General features: G+C 41.5%; 1 protein-coding gene across 2 annotated transcripts in view; it reads left to right on the top strand.

Annotated features, from left to right (window-relative positions):
* The window catches only part of AGK (acylglycerol kinase), a 73,709-nt gene that overhangs the window by 8,404 nt on the left and 43,090 nt on the right, over positions 1-22,215 (top strand). For both annotated transcript variants that reach the window (XM_019749857.2, XM_074315264.1), the window contains exons 3-4: positions 18,699-18,738; positions 21,436-21,515. In XM_019749857.2, the coding sequence (XP_019605416.1) occupies positions 18,699-18,738; positions 21,436-21,515 (120 nt within the window). The remainder of the gene's footprint in view (positions 1-18,698; positions 18,739-21,435; positions 21,516-22,215) is intronic.

Raw genomic sequence — 22,215 nt, 5'->3', positions numbered from 1 at the left:
CCTTTCTTAAAATGTTTACGTTTTTCTGGCACCCTCTGTATTTTGTCCCATTTCATAGGTTACCCTCTCTATTGATTGTGTCATTTGATGCAAAGAAGTTTTTAAGTTTGATGACATCCGATTTACGTGTTTTTGCTTTAGTTGCCCCTGCTTTTGTGTCATATCCAATCAATCATTGCCAAATCCAACATCATGAAGCTTTCCCCCTATGTTTTCTTCTAGAAGTTTTATAGTTTTAGGTCTTACATTTAGGTCTTTAATTCATTTCGAGTCCTTTCCCCATTGTGTGGTCTTGGCATCCTTGTTGGAGATCATCTGATCATATATACAAAGATTTATTTCTGAGCTCTCTGCTTTGTTCTATTGGTCTATATTTCTGTCTTTGCCCGTACCACACTGTTTTAATTTCTGTAGCTTTGTAATACGTTTTAAAATTCAGAAATGTGAGTCCTCCAACTTTGTTCTTTTTCAAAACTGTTTTGACTATTTGGGGTCCCATGAGATTCCATTTGAATTTTAGGAATTTTTTTTGTTTTCTATTTCTGTAAAAAATGCCATGGGGATTTTGATAGGGTTTGCATTGAAGCTGTAGATCACTTTGGGTAGTTGTGGACATTTTAACAATATTAAGTCTTCCAATTTATGAACATGGGATATTGCTCCATTTCTTTGTGTCTTTTTCATTTCTTTAAGCAGTGTTTCGTAGTTTTTAGTGTTCAAGTCTTTTGTCTCTTTGGTTAAGTTATTACTCAATATTTGATTCTTTTTGATGCTATCATAAATAGAATTATTTTCTTAGTTTCCTTTTCAAATTGTTCATTATAGTATAAAAATGCAACTGATTTTGTATCCTGTAACTGCTGAATTTGCTTATTTTAACAGGTTTTTTGTTTTTTTGATTTTGTGTGGTATCTTTAGGGTTTTCAACATACCCTGTTTCCCCGAAAATAAGACCTAGCTGGGCAGTCAGCTCTAATGTGTCTTTTGGAGCAAAAATTAATATAAGACCCGGTCTTATATTATATATTATATTATATTAGACCAGGTCTTATAGTAAAATAAGGCTGGGTCTTATATTAATATTTGCTCCAAAAGACGCATTAGAGCTGATTGCCCGGCTAGGTCTTATTTTCGGGGAAACACGAAGATCATGTCATCTGCAAAAAGAAAGATGCTTCTTTCTTTCCAATTTGGATGCCTTTTTTTTTCTTTTTCTTGCCTAATGGCTCTGGCTAGGATTTCCAATACTATGTTGAATAGAAATGGTGAGAGTGGGCATCCTTGTCATGTTCCTGATGTTAGAGGAAAAGCTTTCAATTTTTCACTGTTGAGTATAATGTAAGCTGTGGGCTTTTCACATATGGCTTTTATTACGTTGAGGTAGTTTCCCTCTATTGTCTTTAAAAAAAAAAAATCTGTACATCCCCAATTTAGATTTGGGAGTCATAATTCTCTAGTCCATATCGTGCTTCCCTCAATGTTCTATGTGAATAGTTTCCTTGGAGTTACACAGCGCAGTCAGCCATCAGAGTTTTGTTTCTAAAAGAGAACTCTGACCATGTCACTCTTCTACTGACAACCTGTAAATGGCTCTCCGATGCCTGCATGACAAAGACCTAATTCCTTAGCGTGGCATAAACGGCCTCCATGATTCTGTCCTGTCTTCCTCTCCAGTCTTTTTCCAATCCCTTCTCATCCTTTCTACATAACACTTAAGCTTGACCTCTGTGTTTTAGCAGTTTTTAAGAGAAGGACTCTTTCTTGTTGTTCCTCTCTCTACTTTTGCATATGTTCTTCCCAACTCCTGGAACACTTTTATTCTCCACCTGGCCAATAATTCAAAATGTCACAAAACTTATTATTAGAATAAGAAGAAAGAAAAACAATGTGTAATAACTAATGGCTCCATACCTGGTGTTGAGCTAGTCATTTCCATGTAAATGGTCTCTTTTAATCCTCAGAATTGCCCTGTGAGAGATGTAATGTTATTTCCATATCATAGATCAGGAAATTGCGGCTCAGAAATTAGTAACTTGCCTAAAGTCGTATGGTCACTTATTGACGAAATGGAGATTTGGACCCAGGTTAATCATGCTCTACATCTCACATATATTCTTTGCTGGTGACAAATTTGGAGAGCAATGTTCACTTCAATATATAAATTCTATGGTATTTGTTAATGACGTTACTTTTTAAATGCCTTGCATATAACTTTATTAGAACTGTTCTGTTTCTGTTGCATTTTTCACTGCTCAGATGGAATAAAGCTCCTTTATTAAACAGAACACATTTATTAGCATTTAATAATAGATTAATGGTGAAAACTGGACACATGCCCAGGGACCAAGACAGTTATTTCAAAGCCTCCTCAGTGTTCTTGGTTGTTTTCTCTATGCCCTCAGTTTTCTGTAGGTGTGTTTATATTTTTGTCTGACTCCCTTTCTAATTTGTTCTCCCTTTTATTTGCTGTTCTTTCCCTTTCACTCTGTCTCTTACGTTTTTCTTCTTTTTTGTAGCCTCCTTACCTGTTTGTAATACATAGATGAGTGTATTTTCCCTATATGCGATGAAAATTTTCAAATATATGGCGAAGTTGAAAGAATTTTATGATAAACACTTGCCTATCTACTACTTGGATTCTAGATTTTACTATATTTGCTTTATCACATATCCATCTGTCCACCCCTCTCTCAATCTTACTTTCTGATGTATTTCAAAGTAATTTGTAGATATCAGTGTACTTCCACCTAAATATTTGAACGTGCTTATCAGTAGAGTTCAGTATTTGCTGATGGTGTTTGTTTCCCTTGTTATTACATTTACGATGAAATAAGCGTACTTTTGCTGGGTGTTGTCATATGCATACACCGTATAACCGAGATTCCCAGCAAGATATGGAATGTTGCCATTCCTCCAGGTGTTTTCCTCATGTCCCTTCACAGTCAACGCCTGTCCCCACCCCTGAGGCAACCATTGTTCTGATTTTTCCCTCACCATAGATTCATTTTTTGACAGTTCCAGGATTTTATATAAATGAAATAATATAGTGTACTTTTTTTGTAAGACTTCCTTCTCTCAGGATAAAGGCTTTGAGATTTATCCATGTTGTTACATTTATGTGTAGTTCATTCCTTTTTGTTGCTGAGTAGTATTCTAGAAGATAATCATATAATAATTATTTTGTGCATATTGAATTTTAAGTTCCTTGGTCTTCATTTCTAAGATGAGTGAACATAATCTTTTACATTTCTTATTTTAAAAAGCAGGCAAATTGCTTTATCATATATATGATATTTGATATATTGTATATTTGACTTTTTTTCCTTTGAAAGGGAAAAAAGTATCTTCTGATATAGGATTCACATAATAATAATTGTCCATATTTTTAATATTGATTTTAAGATTTTAATAATGACCATGGTTTAATAGAGTAAATTTGCTTGTAAGGAAAAAACTTTTTTTGCAACAGATGTGGAAAAAGTGCATACATTTAATTTTATCTGTCTCTTATTTGGTTGCTGCTTTTGTCTTTTGTCACAGGTATTATTTGTAGGCTTTATATTCCATTGTTACTATATTTATAAGTCTTCTCCATTGGGAATTCCTCTCCCCTTTTTCTCCCTTCTTCCCAGTGTGAAGGAGAAAAACCTGTGATATTTTTCTCTCTGCATAATTTCCCCCACAGCAGGTTGTAGTGGTTGATAGGAGCAGCCCAGACTGCTCTCGGCACTCAGTGAGAGCAATTGAAGAGGAGGAAATGACTGTTTGCTGAAAGTAAAGAGAATTCAAGTATTGCTCATTCTTCTTCAAATGCTCTTCCCAAGCTTTCTGGGTTCCCTGTGGGAGATCGTGTTCCAGGTTATGCAGTTCGTCTGGTCAGCAGTTACCTGCAGTCTGCTCTGAATCATTCCCAGCCCTTTAAGTAGCCAAGGTCTGCTAAGAAGTAGCACAGAAAGGAGACAGTATAGTCTAAAAGTTGTCTCTGGAGTCAGACAGAGCTGACACTTCCTAGCAGTGTGACCTTGGGCTCTCAACCCGAGCTTCGTCTCTAAAGCCAGAATAATAACAGTACGTCATTGGCTCATTGAAGGATTAAGTGCGATAACTGTACAGCTCTTAGTGTATGCCTGGTAGATCTAAGGGTTCAATAAATGTTCGTAATTGTGAATACATGTGATATAATATGCACTGAATACTTGGGGAGTTAAAACAGATTGGTGCTGGTAATGAGGCAATGAGCGATTAAAGAGGTAGCCAGTGGGAAAGGATCTGCCTGATGGTCTAATAAGATCTGAGCCTTTTATTTATTTCACCTTCCACGTGTACCAAGACAGCTTGGGAAAGTAGTTTTAAGGCAGACAGAAAATAACCGCAAATGAGGCAGGGCGTAGGCAATTATAATCAGCAAGCCATAACTGAACCATTGTCCATCTGATTGAGCTCTCTTTGCTCCTTTCGTCATTGGGGACCTTGTCCTTGCTCCTTCTGGCCCCGGTCTCTCCCCGTGACTTTGGCTGGGGGCTTTGGCGTACATTCTCAACTAACCTTCTTGGCTCAGGCGTTCATAGTGGCTCTGTTCTTGCTTAGTTCTGGCTCCTAGTTCTCAGCTTCCTCCTTAGTTTCAGTGCTTCTGGCACCAGTTCTGCCACCCACCTTGGCCTGTGACCCAGGACTCCCCGTTCCTATTTCTGTGGAGCATCTCACCTTTCAGCTTAGCCAGAATTCCTGGTACCTTCTTTGGAGATTTTAAAATCCCATAAACGCCATACATCCCTCGACATTAACTTGCAAAGCAATTGTGACACTGTAGTGATGGTCCTGGGCCCTGTGTTTCTAGATTTTTACTAACATTGGTATGTTTTTTTCTCTGCACATAGGAACATTAATCTTGATTGCTATGCATTGGCTTTCATAAACAACGGTGGGAGCCCACTTTTCAAGTTATGTGGTCAAAAACGTCGGCTTAGAAGATGTAAAAATAAATGGTTGTGAGTTTGCATGAGGGGTGGATTCAGTATCATTCAATTTTACTGAGAACTTAGTAATAATAAGATAATAGCTAACAATCATTGCTTGCCATTTGTCAGACATGATTCTAGGCACTGTACATTTATTAACCCATTTGATCTTCCTAACAACTTTATGATATGGTTATTAATCTCTTAATAGTATGAGATTCATAGTCTCTAAGAAACTGAGGGACAGAAGATTGATCTGCCCAAGGTCACACAGCTCGTAAGTGTCAGAGCCATGATTCAGAATCAGGTAGCCCTCATCTTCTCCTCTCAAAATGGCTGCCGTGTCTTAGGTAGCGTGAGAGAAATGAAGGGCCCGACGCTGAGGTAGCTTATGGCATGAGATGGACGTTACAACACACTGCTTCAAACCTGGGCTTCTGAGTCAGTTGGGTCTGCGCTTGAGCCTCGCCTTGGTTGTCACTTGCTGGATGTGTGACTTTGGGCAAGTTATTCCAGCTTGCTGAACTTTGCTTTTATTCATCCGTACGATAACTCATAGCATTATTGTGACACTTAAATTAGATCATCGCAGCTCCCGGCACATCCTAAAAAGAGGAGCTACTTTTAAAAAGATGTTTAAGTCCCTCTGCTATATCCTGTTTGAGTGGTACAGAGTAAACATTAGGGGTGCCCAAGGGAAGAAAGAATTACTTTTTTATTATGGAAATTTTAAACATAAAAATCAGAATAGTATAATGAAGCCCCATGTACCATCACCCGGCTTCAACAAATAGCAGCATTTTACTAATCTTGTTATCACTACTTTTTTTCTGGAATGTTTTAGAGCAAATCCCAGATATTGTATCTCATACCATTTTACTCATAAATACTTCAGTATGTTATATCCAATAAGGAAGAACTTAAAAAAAATCACAATGCCATTATCATGAACCTTACAGAATTAAAAATCTCTTATATCACCTAGTAATCTGTTTCTCTTTCCCCTCTTGTCACCCAATTCTGGTACACAGTTCTGTTCACATCAGAATCTAAACAAGTTTTATACATTGTATTCGGTATCTTTCCTCTTAAGCCTATAAACTACATTCCCGGCCTCCTTATTACGGGACTTCCTTGTTTTACAAATGAGGCCGGTCTCCACTTGTCCGATAGTTTTGTATCCCCTAGATTTGGTGTTCAGTGCCGTGCGGACCCATATTGTAGCATAAAACAAAAAGAAAAACCATTACTACTGATTCTGTCTTTCTTAAAACTGACTACGGATTGTGTTCGCCACGGGGTCTTCTTGCATCCATTGTCACTCCTAAAAGTGTTGTAATAAAGTGTCTCCATTCCTGTGTTTGTGGAGCTCCTACACATCGTCCACCTGAGGCGAGTGCCTCCCTCCCCACGTGCGGCCTGTCCGTGAGTTGTTTAACACGTTCCTCCATCTCGCCTGTGTCTAGATTCTAGGCGGTACTCTCCAAAGCATGGGCCAGGGTTCAGCAGCACAGGTTATTCTTGGGGCTTGTTAGAAATGCAGAATCTCAGGCCCCACACCAGCCCTGCCCTGTCGGAATCTGCATTGAGCCAGAGCCTCCAGGGGATGTGTATACACAGTAACGTTTGAGGAGCTCTGCTCTGGAGGCAGAATTAGATTCATGTTTTTGGCCTGAATGCTTCAGAGGCATGAGGTGGATTTCTTACTGTGTCACATCGGGAATTCCATGATGTCTGCTTTGAGGCGATTAAGATGGATCAGTGGATTCAGATGTGACCAGCCTGAGGCCTCCAGGAGAAAGGAAGGGTCACTTCTGAGCGTTCCCTAAATCAACATTGTTAAGAGAAGGAGCAAGTACCTACTATACAGATTTGACACTTAGCAGCCAGGCAGCCCGGGATGAGTTACTTAACCTCCCTGTGCGTCCGTTCTGTCTGCAAACGAGATAAGAGCAGTACCACCTCACTGGGCTGCCATGCAGGTTCTAACTACAGGGCCTGGCACAAAGCCGGCAGTCAGAAATGCGCTTTGTGTCCTCCTCTTTCAGCTCTTCCCTCCCTAGCAGAGAATGCATCATAACAAAGATGTCATTTGAGCTGGGCCTTGCCAAGTGAGTTGGGACAGTGGTCTAGGTGGCATTAATGACCTGAGCACAGACAGGACGTGGAAATGCATAATGTATGTCTGGAAATTGGCAAAGAGTTCACTTCACTATTGAGTCATTTCTTTTCAGTAGAAAATGTGAAAGCTGCGAGGGCGTTTCAGTAGTTTACACAGAAAGTAAGAAAGGCTGGAAGTAGACAGGTGGCCTTGGAAGTGGAAATATAATGGGCAGGTAGGAGGTTGTAATGGTGTGAATGATACCTGACATGACGCTGGAGGTGGATAGACGTCTGTTTAGGTTGGGTTTTCCTACTTATTGGCTATGTGACCTTCATTAGGTTACTTAATCAGTTGAACCTCTGTGCCTCAGTTTCCTTAGAGGTAATGGGGATAATGAGATGTGTTTCGTAGGTTATTTGTTGTGGAGACAGAGCCAGGAGTGGTTTCCAGGCTCTCGGCCTCACGTGGAAAGGTGCTCACTCGGGTAGTAAATGGCCATCAACTGTGATTGGATGGCCATCAGCTGTGGCGAGTTGGCCGTCAGCTGTAACCAGTGAGCCATTGGCCACTAATATAACTGCTGTGGCTGCGCTAGCAGCAAAATGGGGGCTAGCAAGAAGATGGTGGCTGAGCCTGCAAGCGGCGCAGTGAGGGTTGCGAACAGTGTGGTTCCTGCTTCCTGTTTCTCCAACCCAGTTGCAAGTGAGACTATAGTGATATGACTCCCCCATCTGTGTCTCCGTGCGTGTTCCTTTTTGGCCTCACCATATCCTGCATCCTTATGCGGGGAGCGGGAGCTGAGACCCCGCATGACACCCCGCATGACAGCTGTAAGAATTAAATGAGACGATGCATGTCGGGTCCGGTACTAAGCCTGGCTAATAGTGACCTCTCGCTAAATGCTACCCATTCGCATAGTAGATTGAGTGGGTGGTTGAAGGAGAGAAAGGTAGGAAAATCGCGTTTTGGTTGCTGGACTAGGATAATTGGTAGCTCAGAAAGAGGAAAGTTGCCAGGAGATTGGTTGAAGAAGGTATTATATTCCCTTTTAGATATGTTAATTTGAGACCCTGACAGGATATACAGGGGGAAATATGTTAGGTTCCGTGAGCCACACTTGACTAGACCTGTATTTTTTCTTTTGGTACTGATCATGGTTTCAGTGATGTCTTGTGCTTCTTTTCGCAGTGTCTCTGGGATTTCTGACAAAGCACATGTTTTTCAGTTCAGGTTAGCCTCGGGCTTTGCAGTCGGTGGTCCGGGCATGGCTGGTTCAGCCGCAACAGAGGGTAGTGAAGGCTTTCCCCCCTCCTGGCTTCTCCTTGCAGATTTTATCGCAAATTTAAGAAAGCAGTTGGTTTTGCTTTTTAGCCATTTCATGGTTTCCCCCTCTCTGTCTCTGTCTTCCCCCTCTCCCCCACCTCTCTGCGCAAGCTGATGCTGAAATTTGGGGGTATTAATAGGTGCTATTTAAGGAAGCTCATTTATGGGCAATTAAATGCCTGTCAGCCCAGATTTGATTGGGAATAGGGGAAACTTTTTTTTTAAGTGTAATGAAATTTATTTATATTCCCTTTCCTTTCAACTCTTTGTCAGGTTATTTAAAAAACAGCTTTCTTGTTTTTTCTTTTAAATCTATGTTATTTATTTTGGTTCTTCATGTCTGTTGATGTCTGTGGGGAGACTGAGATGGAAGGACAGGCGATATATCTAAGTTATATTTGGTTTCGTTGATTTTACATAATTTTTAGGGATATTTCTATCAGTGGTTTTAGCTACTCGAAGCACCGCAGAGAGAATAATCACAGCTGGTGCTAAAACTAACCCCTCTCTAGGTAGTAGCTGACTTCCCAAATATTTCATGTGGAAATGCACAAATACTGACAATATAATTTATGAGTTTATAGGTCATTCTGGAGCCCAAAGTAAATACTATTGTATGCACACTATTTATAGAGAACAACTTGGGTGGGAGGGAGATAGGAAGGGACTCTTTCTGCCTATGCTTTCTTCTGGAATAGCTGTCATAATCTCTAAGATTCAAGTATCTTGTATATAATTGACATTCAATATGTATTTGTAATTGTGTACACAAATGCATGACGGTCAATAAAACAGAAAGATTGAGTGCCTAGTAAAGTTAATGTTATACAGTATGTGGAAGACATGTATCTGGCCTAGAATGTTTAAATTGGGGACTTGGGTGGGAATGAATGAATGAATGAATGAATGAATGGAACAAAGAGCAGGAAGGAGAAGAAGTAAAGGAGCCATAAAGGAACGGCAGTAGAATACTTAGGAGAATTATGTCAGGGTGGAAATCATTGAGAAAGTGCCTGGTGGCAGCAGCTCAAAGAACGAGTTCCTTTAGGGGCAGAGGATTACCGGATGGTGCCACAGTCTGGGTTTGCACCACAGTCTGGGTTTGCACGTGGACGTGGCAGCCAGCGCAGACTGTGCACAGAACTCCACCAACTCACTTGGCTCCTGTGGACATTAGGACGTTGGAGTAGGAACAGAAATTGGTATTGTAAAAAGCTGAGGCTAGAATCAGAGGTGAAAATAGACTAATGACATGGTCTTAAGAGGAGAAAAGAGCGAGAAGTAAAGATACAAGCTTCCTCCACTTCCATTTTTCCCGGTAGAATGAGGGATAAACTGCAGAACCCATTTCCATCTCTTGGAAAAATTTTACAGAACAGACCAAAACGCTCAGCTTAGTTATGTGAGAGGACCCCTCCGGGGATGCCATTCCCATTCTTCATTAATATTCTGTCCCACATTAGGGGGTGGGGGGGCAAATGGTGCACAGAAAACCCGAGAAAGTAGGAGGGGCTTGAAATAGCTAGAAGTAGTGTCTTCTTTGGCTGAAGTACATGTCAGTACAGACTGAAATGGCTGGGAACCAATACGATTGGAAGAAGGTGGTCTGGAGATTTCTGTATTTCAGAGGCTGAGAAAGAAAAGGCAACTAACTAGAGCTTCACGGCAGCTATTATGTTGTTAGCTATTATTATAGGTGGGCCTCCTCATGGAGGGGAGGTTGAGTCTTTGTCTGGCTATATGCGTATTTGAATAAAGAGTAGGGTTAGATTTAGACGGGCTTTTTCCTAAGCCCACTTGCAAAAAAGAAAGAAGTACATCACTGTAGTTGATAACTCATGGATGAGGTAACCATAGTGGTGGCATTTGCCTGTGTACATGATTAAACAGGACAGAGCTGTATTGTCCCCATCGTTAACATTTGGGAATGTCCTTAGAGAACAGAACAGAAAGAGAATATTGAGAGAGAAAAGTGCCATGTCGAGACTCAGGAGACTTGAGTTCTACTGCTAAGTCTTTTAGGAACTTCTGTCTCATGGTGGCCAGGTCACCGGTCGGAAGTTTTCTCAGACCAGACCAATTAGTTGTTTCCCAGGAGCTCCCAGGAGGTGCTGAACAGCACCCATCTTACGCGACCATACCAGAATCACTTGGGGCTTAGAGACTTGGGGATGGGACTGCATATGCTGTGTGTGCACACGCGCACACTCACGCGTGTGTTTGCCCACATGAGAATCACTGTGGTGGTGAAGTTGGTTCCTAATGGGATATTGTCATATCATCTGGTTGATGGGGACCAGGTTATGGTGGGGGGGGGAGGTTGAAAACATCAGACCAGGTCACTTCTAAGGGCTCTTCCAGCCAGAACATTTTAGGTTGTCAGGAAGTAGAATTTGGGCTTGGGTGCCTGTGATACAGGCGTTGTATGTACCCAGCTGCTATAGGGCTTGTGTATTTTGACAAGGAAATAAACAAAGATAGTAAAAACGGGGATTAGAGACCTGAAAATTGCTGGAAATATTCAGGAAGCATGGTTAAACAGTGGGCAAATTTCTATCTCAGGGGTTTATCACGCATCTTATGTATTAAAACATATTTTGGCAAAGCCCCGCTGGGAAGACTGACATTAACGAGACGTGAGATACTACAACACTTTTTGTATTAGCCTATCCGTTTTTTCACTAGATTTTTAATTTCTGTGCTGAGTTATTCATTCTTGTTAACCATGGACCTGACTCCCTTCCCTCCCTCCTTCCTTCCTTTCTTCCTTCCCAGTCTCCCTCCTTCCTTCTCTCTTTCCTATTTTAGCAAATTCAGTCTTGGGAAAATGCTCTTGGCTCGCTTTTTATAGTTATTGTTAAAAATGTTGATCCTTGGATTGTTAGATATACCTTCCACTAAAGAAATCCATTCAGAGGCACCATTTGACCTCAAAATTCCTGAGCACAAGTTTGGTATACTTCTTACTAGTCCAGAAGGAAGCAATGCCGTACACCGGTCCTTTGCAGGTGATGCTAGAGTTTGTTAAATGTTTTCCTTTCACTAAACTGTCACCATCAGCAACACGGGTGATGGAGTTTTAATGCCAGCGATGATCTGTGGGGCTTCTATTTTCTCTCTTTTATGCACTCTAAGGGGCATTGACGTGAAGACGGTCACCACTTAACATTGTTATCAATAGGATTTCTTCCTGACCCTTGATACTTTCATGACATTGGAACTTTTTATCTCTTTGTGTTTGGGAGAGGTAAGAAGATAGCAATTTCTTAAGTAGCAGGTGGCACATCCTGGGGAGGCCTGGAGAACAAGAAGAGATATCTTCCTTTGGTTGATGAAAGACCAGGCCAGGCGGCCCTAGAATCCTTGTAAAAATCATTAACAGTTTTACTGTTTCCTTAGTTTCTGACCTCTCACACCACCCGTTTCCTTAGTTTCTGACCTCTCACACCACCCATTTTCTCCTGTCCACAGGAACACTCTTTAGGCCCAGAAGGTCAAGCATTCTTCCTTCGCAGGCTGCATTTCCTCCTGTTTGGTCACATCATGTCTTTCTGTTGGGCAGATACGTCCACATGTCCCTGTGTATGACACGCTCACTGCGGTGATTCTCATCTGTTTGGGTGGGGACCTGGGGGCATGGGGAACTGGGGGGAGGTGATGTGTAGTTTAAAAAAACTCTCCCCCCCCACTGCACATGAGAACCACGTCTCTACGGTTCAGTTTCATCTTTGATTCCATATCCACCCCCCCTGCTGTTACATGGGCCACCAGGGGGCACCGCCGCTGGCAATGTAGTAATGAAGTATTCTGGGAAGCTTGGATAAGCTGAAACAGTAGTTGTACACATCTAAACTTGAAATCCGCTTTGTGTGAAGCCAAAACTGTGTTTGCATGCACCAAGGGAAAAAGCTGGTGGTAGAAATTGTTGTACAATTGGCCTCTGGACTGTAGTGGGAAATCTTTTTTTTAGGTAAATAGGATGGATCAATGTAATTTTTTTTCTCTCCAATGTAAAGTTTTTATTGAAATAACAACTCCTCTTATTTTGCAGTCCTAAAGTAATAAATAAAACATTGTGGCTTAGAAGACATGGAGAGCATCCCATTTCCTGCGGTTCGCAGCCTTGTTCACGTTCTTCTAAAGCCTCAGGCTGAGTGACATCAGCAGATTTTTTCCATTTTCTAATCCAGAAGCCTTCTAATTTGTTTTTGTCAAAGAAACCGCATTTTAGTACTGAGCAGGTCCTCAGGGACCATTTTTGATATGACTACATGTTGTAGCACCTCTTTTAAACTGTATTTAACTTCAGTTCTCTCAGGAGGCAGCATGATGTAGTGGGAAGAACATGGGCTTGGAATTTATATGCTGTCCTTTTTTGTTGTTCACAGGGTCTTCTGTTCACATTCAGATTCTTGACCTAGTAGCATCTGACTTGCGCTGATGACCAGACTCAGCCCCTGGAACCGCGTTAGTGGTGCTTTCTGGGGTGCTTTCTTCTGTTAGCCTTTTTAGAGGGTTCTAACTCCCTTCCCCTCTCCCTAAACACACGCACCACGCACGCAAACACCCACATTTCCTGGGATCTTGTTGATCTGATAAAGCTCCCCTGACTGCTGTAAGTTTTGTATCCTCTCCCAGACTCAACACAGTGTCTCTTCCTCTTGCCTTGTGTAGTTCCCATCTGACACCATACAGAGTTATTACCGTATTTCTGGCTATATTCCCTGTGCTGTGCTTTACATCCCTGTGGCTGTTCTTATAGCTGGCAATTTGTGCTTCTTAATCCCCTCTCCCTTTTCACCCCCCCACCGCAACACTCTTCCCAGCGGGCAACCATCAAAATGTTCTCTGTGTCTATGAGTTTGTTACTATTTTGTTTGTTCATTTTGTTGTTGTTGTTGTTTTTAGATTCTACATATGAATGAAATCATATTATATTTGTCTTTCTTTGTCTGACTTATTTCACTTTGAATAATACCCTCTTGGTCCATCTGTGTTGTTACAGATGGCAAGATTTCTTTTTTTTATGGCTGAGTAATATTCCGTTGTATATATGTACCACCTCTTCTTTATTTATTTTTTTAATTTAAGTGTATTTGGTATACAATCTTATATTGGTTATATTAATTTCAGGTGTACAATACAGTGATTCAACATTTTTATGCCTTACAATGTGATCACCCCACTACTTCTGTCACTGTGCAAACTCTGTCACCGTGCAAACTTATCACTATATTATTAACTATATTTCCCTTCCCCTTCTCACCCATCCCCCCATCGTAATATTCTAATAACTATGTATGGTGTCAGATGGGTACTAGACTTATGGGGTTATCACTTAGTAAATTGTATACATGTCTAATCACTATGTTGTACACCTAAAACTAACATAATATTGTGTGTCAAATGTAATTGAAAAATAAAAAACTTATTAAAAAAAAATGCCCAATACTCATACAAAGAATAACCTTCAGTTTTTCCGGTAGGACAGAGTCTGCCTGTGAGCACAGTGAATCAGTCTCTCCTGTTCAAACATTTGCTACTTATTTATTAAACAGTGTTTATTGAGTACCTTCTATCTACCAGAGTGTGCTGTGTGCCGTGGAAGAGAAAATGGTGAATTATCCATAACTTCAAGGCAGTTGCAATCAAGGAAGAAAGCTAAGACAGTCAATTTTGTTGTGTGTGGCAGGCTGAGGGCATGGGTGCTAGTGTGTTTGGCCTCCTGTTTCTTAGGCGGTGAAATGATCAAATCCTTGGAGGAGTAAATCACTGTGTCTTTTAGGAGCAGCAGAACATGGAGTTTGCCGTGAATAGAGGCAGCATCAAAGGGATGAAGGGACATAAGGAAAATGGTGCTTCACCTTTTCCTCCCTTGTCCATCACCTTTTTCCTTTGACTTTCCAATGAGGTGTAGTCTCGATGTACTTGAGCTTCATTTGGTGTTTTCCGTCAGTTGTCCCAGTACCATCTCTACCTGCTGCTTCTACTCCTCACCCTGCTCATGTAATCTTATCCACTCTCACCCTCTTACCGTAGATACCTTGCGTCAAGATGGCGGAGTGGACTTCCAGGCATTATTCCCATTTGTCCCCTGGACAGCTCCACCTGGATGCTCGCCACTACCTCCCTAGATCCGCAGGTCCCAAACTAAATCACCTCCCTTCATCCTAAACTTGTGTCCTACTGCATTCCATCTCTGAGAACTGCCACCTTCCATCCGATGGGTCGCACACAAACGTGGGCACCATCTTTGAATGCCCACAAGCCAGACATTAAGTTTACCTCCTAAATACCTGCCGAGTCTGTACTCTTCTTTGTCCCCACTGCCGGGTCCTGGTTCCAGCTGTCCTCATGGCTCTCACTGACCTGCAGTTCCTGAAGAACTCCCCGGTCTCTAGAGTCAGTCTCCTGTGACCGATGTCTTGTTCACACTGCAACCAGAACGATCCTCCTAAAATGTGAAGCTGGTTACATCAGTTCTCTTCTTCAAACCCTTTAATGGCCTCTCATGACCCTTAGGATAGAATCCAGATTCCTTAAATAGCTTAAAAGGCCTTTGGTGATCCTGTCGGGACACGACTCCGCAGACCTGCTCTTTCGCAGCACCTCCCATGGCGTGCCGCCCCCAGCTGTCCAAAACTGCCTTCCGTTTCCGACAGGGTCACGTTCCAGCAGTTGCAGGCTTTTACCCTGCTGTGGCCTTTGTGAGATTCTCCTTCCTGTTTTTGCCCGACTGCTTTTTATTTCTCCCCTACATCTCAACCTGAGTGCCACTTCCTGTAAAAAGCCTTTTCTAATTCCCTCAAAACGAGGTTAGGTACTCCTATTACGTGCCTCTTTTATGGAGCAGATAAAAGTCAAATCACATTGGGATTCCCTGTTGAATCCTTTTTCTTCCCTTTTTCCCTGTAAACTGAATGAAGATGGGGGATGTTGGACTTATTTGCCAGTATGTCCCAGTCACCTAGCGCCGTGCCTGGCATATTATCTTCAAGAACACGTCTCTTACTGTACCACTGATAGCTACCAAAGCTGTGCTTTGCCACTTAATCCTAAGCTGCTTCAGGGCGTGACCAAATCCTGTTTATTGTACTGTACCTGGCACTTTGTATTAAATGAGTTTGTTTCACCAACGACTTTGGGCGGTTTTATTGCACCTGAGCTTATAAAAGTATCATATGAATGTAAATCTAAAAAGTTATATAAGATGAGACTAGGAAGTAATGTGATTAATAAATGTGCTATGAAGTATACATCCAAATGGTTATTGCTCATGCAGAGTTACCTGGCGTTAAGAGGAAAACGCACGAAAGCTTGCATTAGAATCAGGTTGGCAAGGGTTTGGATCCCAGCTCTGCCACTTAGTGACGTCGTGGTCTTGGGCAAATCACTTCCCTTCTCTGAGCCTCAGCTTCCTCACCTGTACAGTGAGAATGTAACGCCTGCCTGGCCAGGTTGGTACAAAGATTCAAGGTTTGTGAAACCAGCTGCCACAGTACCTGGGACATGGCAGTTGCTCTCTGAATTTCAAGTTATTTTTTATTCCAACAGTGCTGCCATTGCCGAGACATTTTGGGAATTTCTCTTTGGAAATAGTTCACAGAGCTTGCTGCAGACCATCAGAATATCTCAGTGGTGGGAGGAATCTGAATAGGTGTGATTTTTAGAAACAGCATGGTCCAGAGAGCAAGACCAAAATGATTAACACCATTTTTGGTATTAAGGAAAATAAGTGTGATTATAATGAGATTTTCTTTTGTAGTGGCTACATTGATACATATTCCGGCTTTCTCACAGGTGGCACTGACAGCGAATTCCGTTTGGCACATTAAAATTCAGGAAATTAACTATCAAAACATCTTTTGATTTTGAATAGCACTCTGATAAAAGTGAGCAGTGTTAGTAAGTCAAGAGAGCTGTCGTCAGTAATATTCTTAATCACAAGTTAACCACCAGAATTTTACTTCTAGCAAAAAAGGAATTTAGAAAAGACTGATGCAAGGCGCCACCCCATAGTCTTGTCCATATTGGGGCTCTTGTCTTTTCAGCCAGGTCTACAGGCATCAGCGCGGCTGAAATGCAGTAAGGAGGATGGTCTCTACCGTCACCTCCAGAGGCCTGACCCTCGTAGCAGGGGAGGGGGTGGCGAGGGGAGCAGACAGGGATGTAGGGGCAGGTTCCCAGCTTGCACAGCGGCACAGAGAGCTGCACAGAATAACCCTCAGGATGTGTCTGTAGGATAAGGGATGGGAGGCACGGCCTCATCCCTCCATTAGAAAAAACAGTAAAGCACGTGCTTGGAGGAGCACAGCTGTGCAGGGCTGGTACCCCCAGGGTTGTGTGGAAGCTGCGCTTGGGGACTTGAGTCCTTGGGGATCCGGGGACAGTGCTCAGGTTACTCCAAGGAGCCTAGTTTTCTTCCGTGATCCAGCAGCTCCTGAGCATTCAGTATTTTGCCTCATGGTTGTACAGAAGGTCATGAATGGGAGGTATCAAGTCAACTATAAAGGGTTGTTGACATGTTAATTATTTTTAAATATTTTACTAGTTTGTACGTAGGTGTCTACGTGTGTGTGTGTGTGTGTGTGTGTGTAGTTAGAGTGATTCACTGAGAGCAGTCAATGGTGGAGAGGGATGAGGAGAGAAGAGCAAGATATGAGTGTTTATGAATCTTGGGTGGGGGAGGGGGGAGAAGCTCGTACAGCGAACTCCCTTTTGCTGCAGGGTGGTAGTGGAGCAGTGGCACTCAAGCAGGTGGGGACTGAGCCTGGCAGCTAGACTTGACAAGGGACTGGTGCCCCTGAAATCTTGGTTACAGAGCAGGTACTGGTGCCATTGTGATTTTAATGGGTCATAGTTCTTTGGTTGAGATGGGCAGCATTGATACTTGCGCTTGGGTAGTGTTTTCTTACTGAAGCTGACTGACTGCTCTGTGACATGTAAGGGTGCTTCTCTAGCCTGGCTATGGCAGAAGAGTCATTGAGCAGCCTTTGACTGCAGCTACCTATGGCAAAAAGCAAGTGATGGCTCATTTTAATTTTTTTCAGTTCAACCCTAAATATCAAAATTAGGTTTGAATTACTGTAAAAATGCAAAATTCAAAGGCTTTGATATGATGAAAAAGGCCTAGAAAGAATTTAAGTGACATAACCCTTTTCTCCTTTAAATTCTTTTCTGTAAATTGTTTATTGGTCGTCCTTTCTGGGTACTAGTTTTCTTAACTTCAACCTGATTAACAACAGTTATCTTAGCAACAGGCATTAGAATTGTCTCTTACAAGGAGAAGATTCTGGAGCCCTGTGGGCAGTCAGCCATTTAGAGTGTTCCTAGGGTATAAATGACAAACGCATTTAGAGACCTTTATGTTAAATAGATGAACGTACTTCATGAATTTTCATTTTTGCAAGCCAAAATTTTGCCTCATGCCAAGATTTGCCATATGATTTAATTGTCTGACAGTGATGTAAAGAAAGATCTAGATAAAACAGAAGTAACTAAACATCAAATTTATTTCTGGCAAATGACCTGAGTAATTTCCATTGGATAAGAAAAATTCAGAATAGGTGCATTCGTTTTTTATTGCGGCCCTAACAAATTATCCCAAACTTAGTGATTTAACACAACACAAATTCGTTATCTTAACAGTTCTGTGGGTTTGAAGTCCAGTGCAGGTCTCACTGGGGTACAATCAAGGTGTCATCGAGGACTGGTTCCTTCTGGAGGCTCGAGGGGAGAACTCACTTCCTTGCCTTTCCAGCTCCTGGAGGCGACCCACAGTCCTAACTTACGTCTTCTACACCAGCAAGGTTGTAGCTCTCAAGGACCATTCTTCCATAATCAGACTTGCTGCTGCTGTTCACAGCCAGGATGTCTCTCTGCTTTCAAGGACCCTTGTGATTAGAGTAGGCGCCCTGGCATGTTCCCGAATAATCTTCCCATCTGCTGATCCTAAACTTAATCACATCTGTAAAAGCCCTTTGCCATGTAAAGTCACATCCTCTCAGGTTCTGGGAAATACCGGTAGGATGGGGACTTTTTTTTTTTTTTGGTGGGGGGACATTATTCTGCCTGGCATAACATGGAGATGCTTAACACGGGATTTCATTTAGAGGAAGTATTGTTCAAATATGCCCCTGCTTTGTTACAGGTCTTGAAGAAACTTTCACTTGGGTATTTTATAGGGAAGAGTTGTACATATTTAAAACACAAACAAACAAAAAAACAAATTTTGTTTTTATTTGTTTATATATGTTTGGATTTGAACCCGCTGATCCAAGCTAACGTTCATTCTCTCTTGTTTTCTTTGACAGTGATAACCTGCTGAGGAGAGCAGCCTGTCAAGAAGCTCAGGTAATGCCATTTCATGTGAAACAATGAGAACGTGCCTTATCTCCAGTGTGCAGAGATGCAGACTGTTCCAGGGCCCTGCACAGGCCCTGCCTCAGTGCAGTTGGGCTATTTTTTCCCACCATCAGGGGATGAATGAGGCTGAGAGCCAACTCGGAATAGAACGGGAGGAAGTTAACCATCTGGCGAGGAGCAGTTATAAACGCCCACCTCTTTAGTTGTTGACTTCGGCATTAGTCCTAAGAACACACCAGTTGGAGCTCTGGGAATTTGTTTGCTTCTGCAGTTGTCCTTGGGGAGAGGGGTAAACCCTAAGTTGCCCCTGATCCAAATAACCCCCAAGGATATCAGTGCAGAACAGATGATACGGCTCAAAGTCAAATCGCCTTAAAACTGTTGATTCGTATTTTTAAAGCCTGTCTCTTCAGTACAATTGATTCATCCCATGTGCATTGTTACCCTGATCCCATGATATCGCACTTAAATATTCAGGTGTCTGGCTGTGTTAGTTTCCATTGAATTGTGAATCCTTTCAAGTGGAAGATTACATTTTTGTTCTTCCCTCCCCTCCAGATTTGTACATTATGCCTTGCAGGTGAATTTCCACGACTGAGTTGTCTTTTTTGTTAAATGTCATTTAAGTTGATGACGTCAGGAAGTCAAAAATGACAAAGGAAGTCAAAAATGACAAAGGTGTAATGCATTTCGTAAGAGATGTGGGTGGCAAACCTCCTGTTTGTTCCTGAAATGTTTTCATGGGTGACGAGGACAATGGATACTATGAATACATTCCTCTCTTTTGTGGTTATCTAACTGGTCTAAATCTGTGTTTTCAGAGTTTGATTACTTTTTTTGTTCACCTCATACGGTTCTAAGTTGTTCTGGAAATCAGCTCATATAAACTTTATATTAAATTCAAAGCGATTCCCACCCCAAGCTAATTTTCTATTAGCAACTGGAAAATCTTCTTGTGAGGAGAACCCTTTCTTTCTCTCTCTGAGGAAGAGTGGTCTCTGGGTCCTCCTTTCTGCAGGTAGGTGACTCCACCTCTCTTCTGAATTCCATCTCCTTACTTTTTCAGACCGTGTTCCTGTAGTTATTTCCCCCCTGATACATTTACCTCTTCCCGCTCTTCTAATTCTCCACTTCCCAACACATATTTAGCTCTTTCTATCTGATAAAAGAAAGTGAATTCATCCTTATAGTCTCCTGTAATTACTTATCTCGTTTATGTGCTTCTCTTTGCAGTCTAAATTCTGGAAAGAATTTGATTTTTTAATCTCCTGTAAACTCAACTCCCTATGGTCTTTCATAAACTCCTTAACCCACTATAAACCTGAGACTTGAGGTGCAGCTCTAGAATTCCAGAGACTGGGAAGCAGGACAAGGAAGAATAATCTAGAACAGTAGATGTAGAATCTGGTAAGCATGAGAACCTGGTTAATTATATAATTTCTGGCCACATTTCAGAAATAATAAGGATAGAACAGGAATAAATTGCAGTATTTGGAGATTTGGCAGCAAAATGTTAAGGTCTAATTCAGTAAGAATGAAAACAGTAGAAATTATAATGTACCAGAATTTTTTATTTTATTTTTCAAAAGGCAGTGTGTCTTTCTGAAATATTCAGAAAAGATTTACTTTTTTAAGCAAGAACTAGACAGTGGTGAGAAAGGATCTCCAATGGACTGTCAGGGAGCCAGTGGATTTAGTCAGATATTGAATAAAAATCTTGTTAAAACTTTCATTTTTTCCCCCCCTATCTTTACGTTGTATTGAATTCTGTGTTCTTGGCACAGACCTCCCCACCACATAAGACTCAAAATTTTGGTCTTCCTGATGTTTCCGCCTCTCATTCTTTTTCCTCGTCTCCAGTCCTGATGTAATAGCAGTAGCTCCCATGAGCTCCCATTTTGAGTCCTCACACCCAGTCCTCTGTACTTCTTAGTTCTGCTTCACCCTTTATCTGATCATCTTTAGAGCTGATAGAGGAAAGTTTGGGTTTTGGAGTTAGATGTAAATTATAAGCTTGTAATTTGTAACAGTGTGACTTTGATTGACTTAATCTTCCTGAAGCTTGGCTTTCTAATCTAGTAAAATGAGAATATTTACTACTTCCTGGGTTTCTGAGAACTAAGAATAATGTGTGTGAAAATGGAAAATACTAGGTGCTTAGCAAATATTACAGTTCTTTCCCTGTGCCAGTAGGCGCTATTTAATTACATCAGTAGCAGAGACGAGGCAAACAGTATTAGACTTATTTTATACACGAGTATATATACAAAGAGAGGAAGATTAATTGCTAACACAAAGATTCTTCATAATAAGCTTTAGTAATAAGTTGGAGTAGAAAAAGATTACACTCTGAAAATTGAAGACAAATGGATTCAACTTCCCTTCTGACAGACGACACGTTATGTGTTTATAATAAACATATCTTATGGAGAAAAGTTACTTACCTCTGGTAGGTGATGCAGGGTTTTTTATTACAAAATGAAATTCAGCTTATTAAATACATGGTACACTTTTGTATTGTTTATGGTGTTTTTGCTACTATGAAATCATAAAAGAACTTTTTTTTTCCCCTCAGAGTAGATATTCTATCTGCTAGAAGTAAATTCTTTTGGAATGAAAGAATACATGTGATCACTAACTGAATAAAAGGACATTGGCTTAAAACTTTTCTTTTCTCCTGTTTAGGTGTTTGGCAACCAGCTCATTCTTCCCAATGCACAAGTGAAGAAGGCCACTGTCTTTCTCAATCCCGCCGCTTGCAAAGGGTAGGTGATTCGTTATGTATTCAGTTGGTGATTTGCTACATACTCAGTTTTTCTACAGAGAAAAAGGTCACAGACGATCAGGCAGCTAGTTGGATTGTAGGGAATTGAAGCACTAGCTTCAATACTCTTCTAGCACTAAGATTCATTTGTAATGTAGAAATAACGGTTTATAAGACACAACTGTAAAGCTAACTGATGCTTCGCACACTTGTCTAATTGAAGTCTAATAATCATTCCAAAATTCACCAAGTAGTAAGAATCACCAAGTACTAAGTGTCGTCTGCCTGGCGGTAGCCCCCCTTGGGAACATCTCCTGCTGCTCTGAGGTAAATTATTAGGCCTTCTCTGTTACAGGCTGTTTAGAGCTGGCCGGAAGCCCTGAGGGTTTGTGAGATCAGACACGTCCTTTCTAAAGGATTAACCTTGAGCCAGGTCTTGGAGGTCATCAGAGGGAGAACACTCAATCTTCCTGACTAAGGAAATATCGATGGGACGGGACCTTCCCACAAGAGGAACTAGTTATGTCCCTTATTATGTCACAGGACAGTCAGTGAACTGGTCGGGCTGGCCTGGAAGGGTCATGTGCGGGAATTGTGGGGATTAAAGTATGAAGGATAGTGGGGACCTTGGTTGATTGACAATCCTGTGTCCATGTTCATTTACTGTAACAAATGCCCCTCACTGGTGAGCGGTATTGAAA

Source organism: Rhinolophus sinicus, linkage group LG11, assembly GCF_036562045.2.
Source record: "Rhinolophus sinicus isolate RSC01 linkage group LG11, ASM3656204v1, whole genome shotgun sequence".
NCBI classification, from domain to species: Eukaryota; Metazoa; Chordata; class Mammalia; order Chiroptera; family Rhinolophidae; genus Rhinolophus; species Rhinolophus sinicus.
The sequence above is the reverse complement of the archived record's forward strand: the minus strand, read 5'-3'. Positions and strand labels throughout refer to the sequence as shown.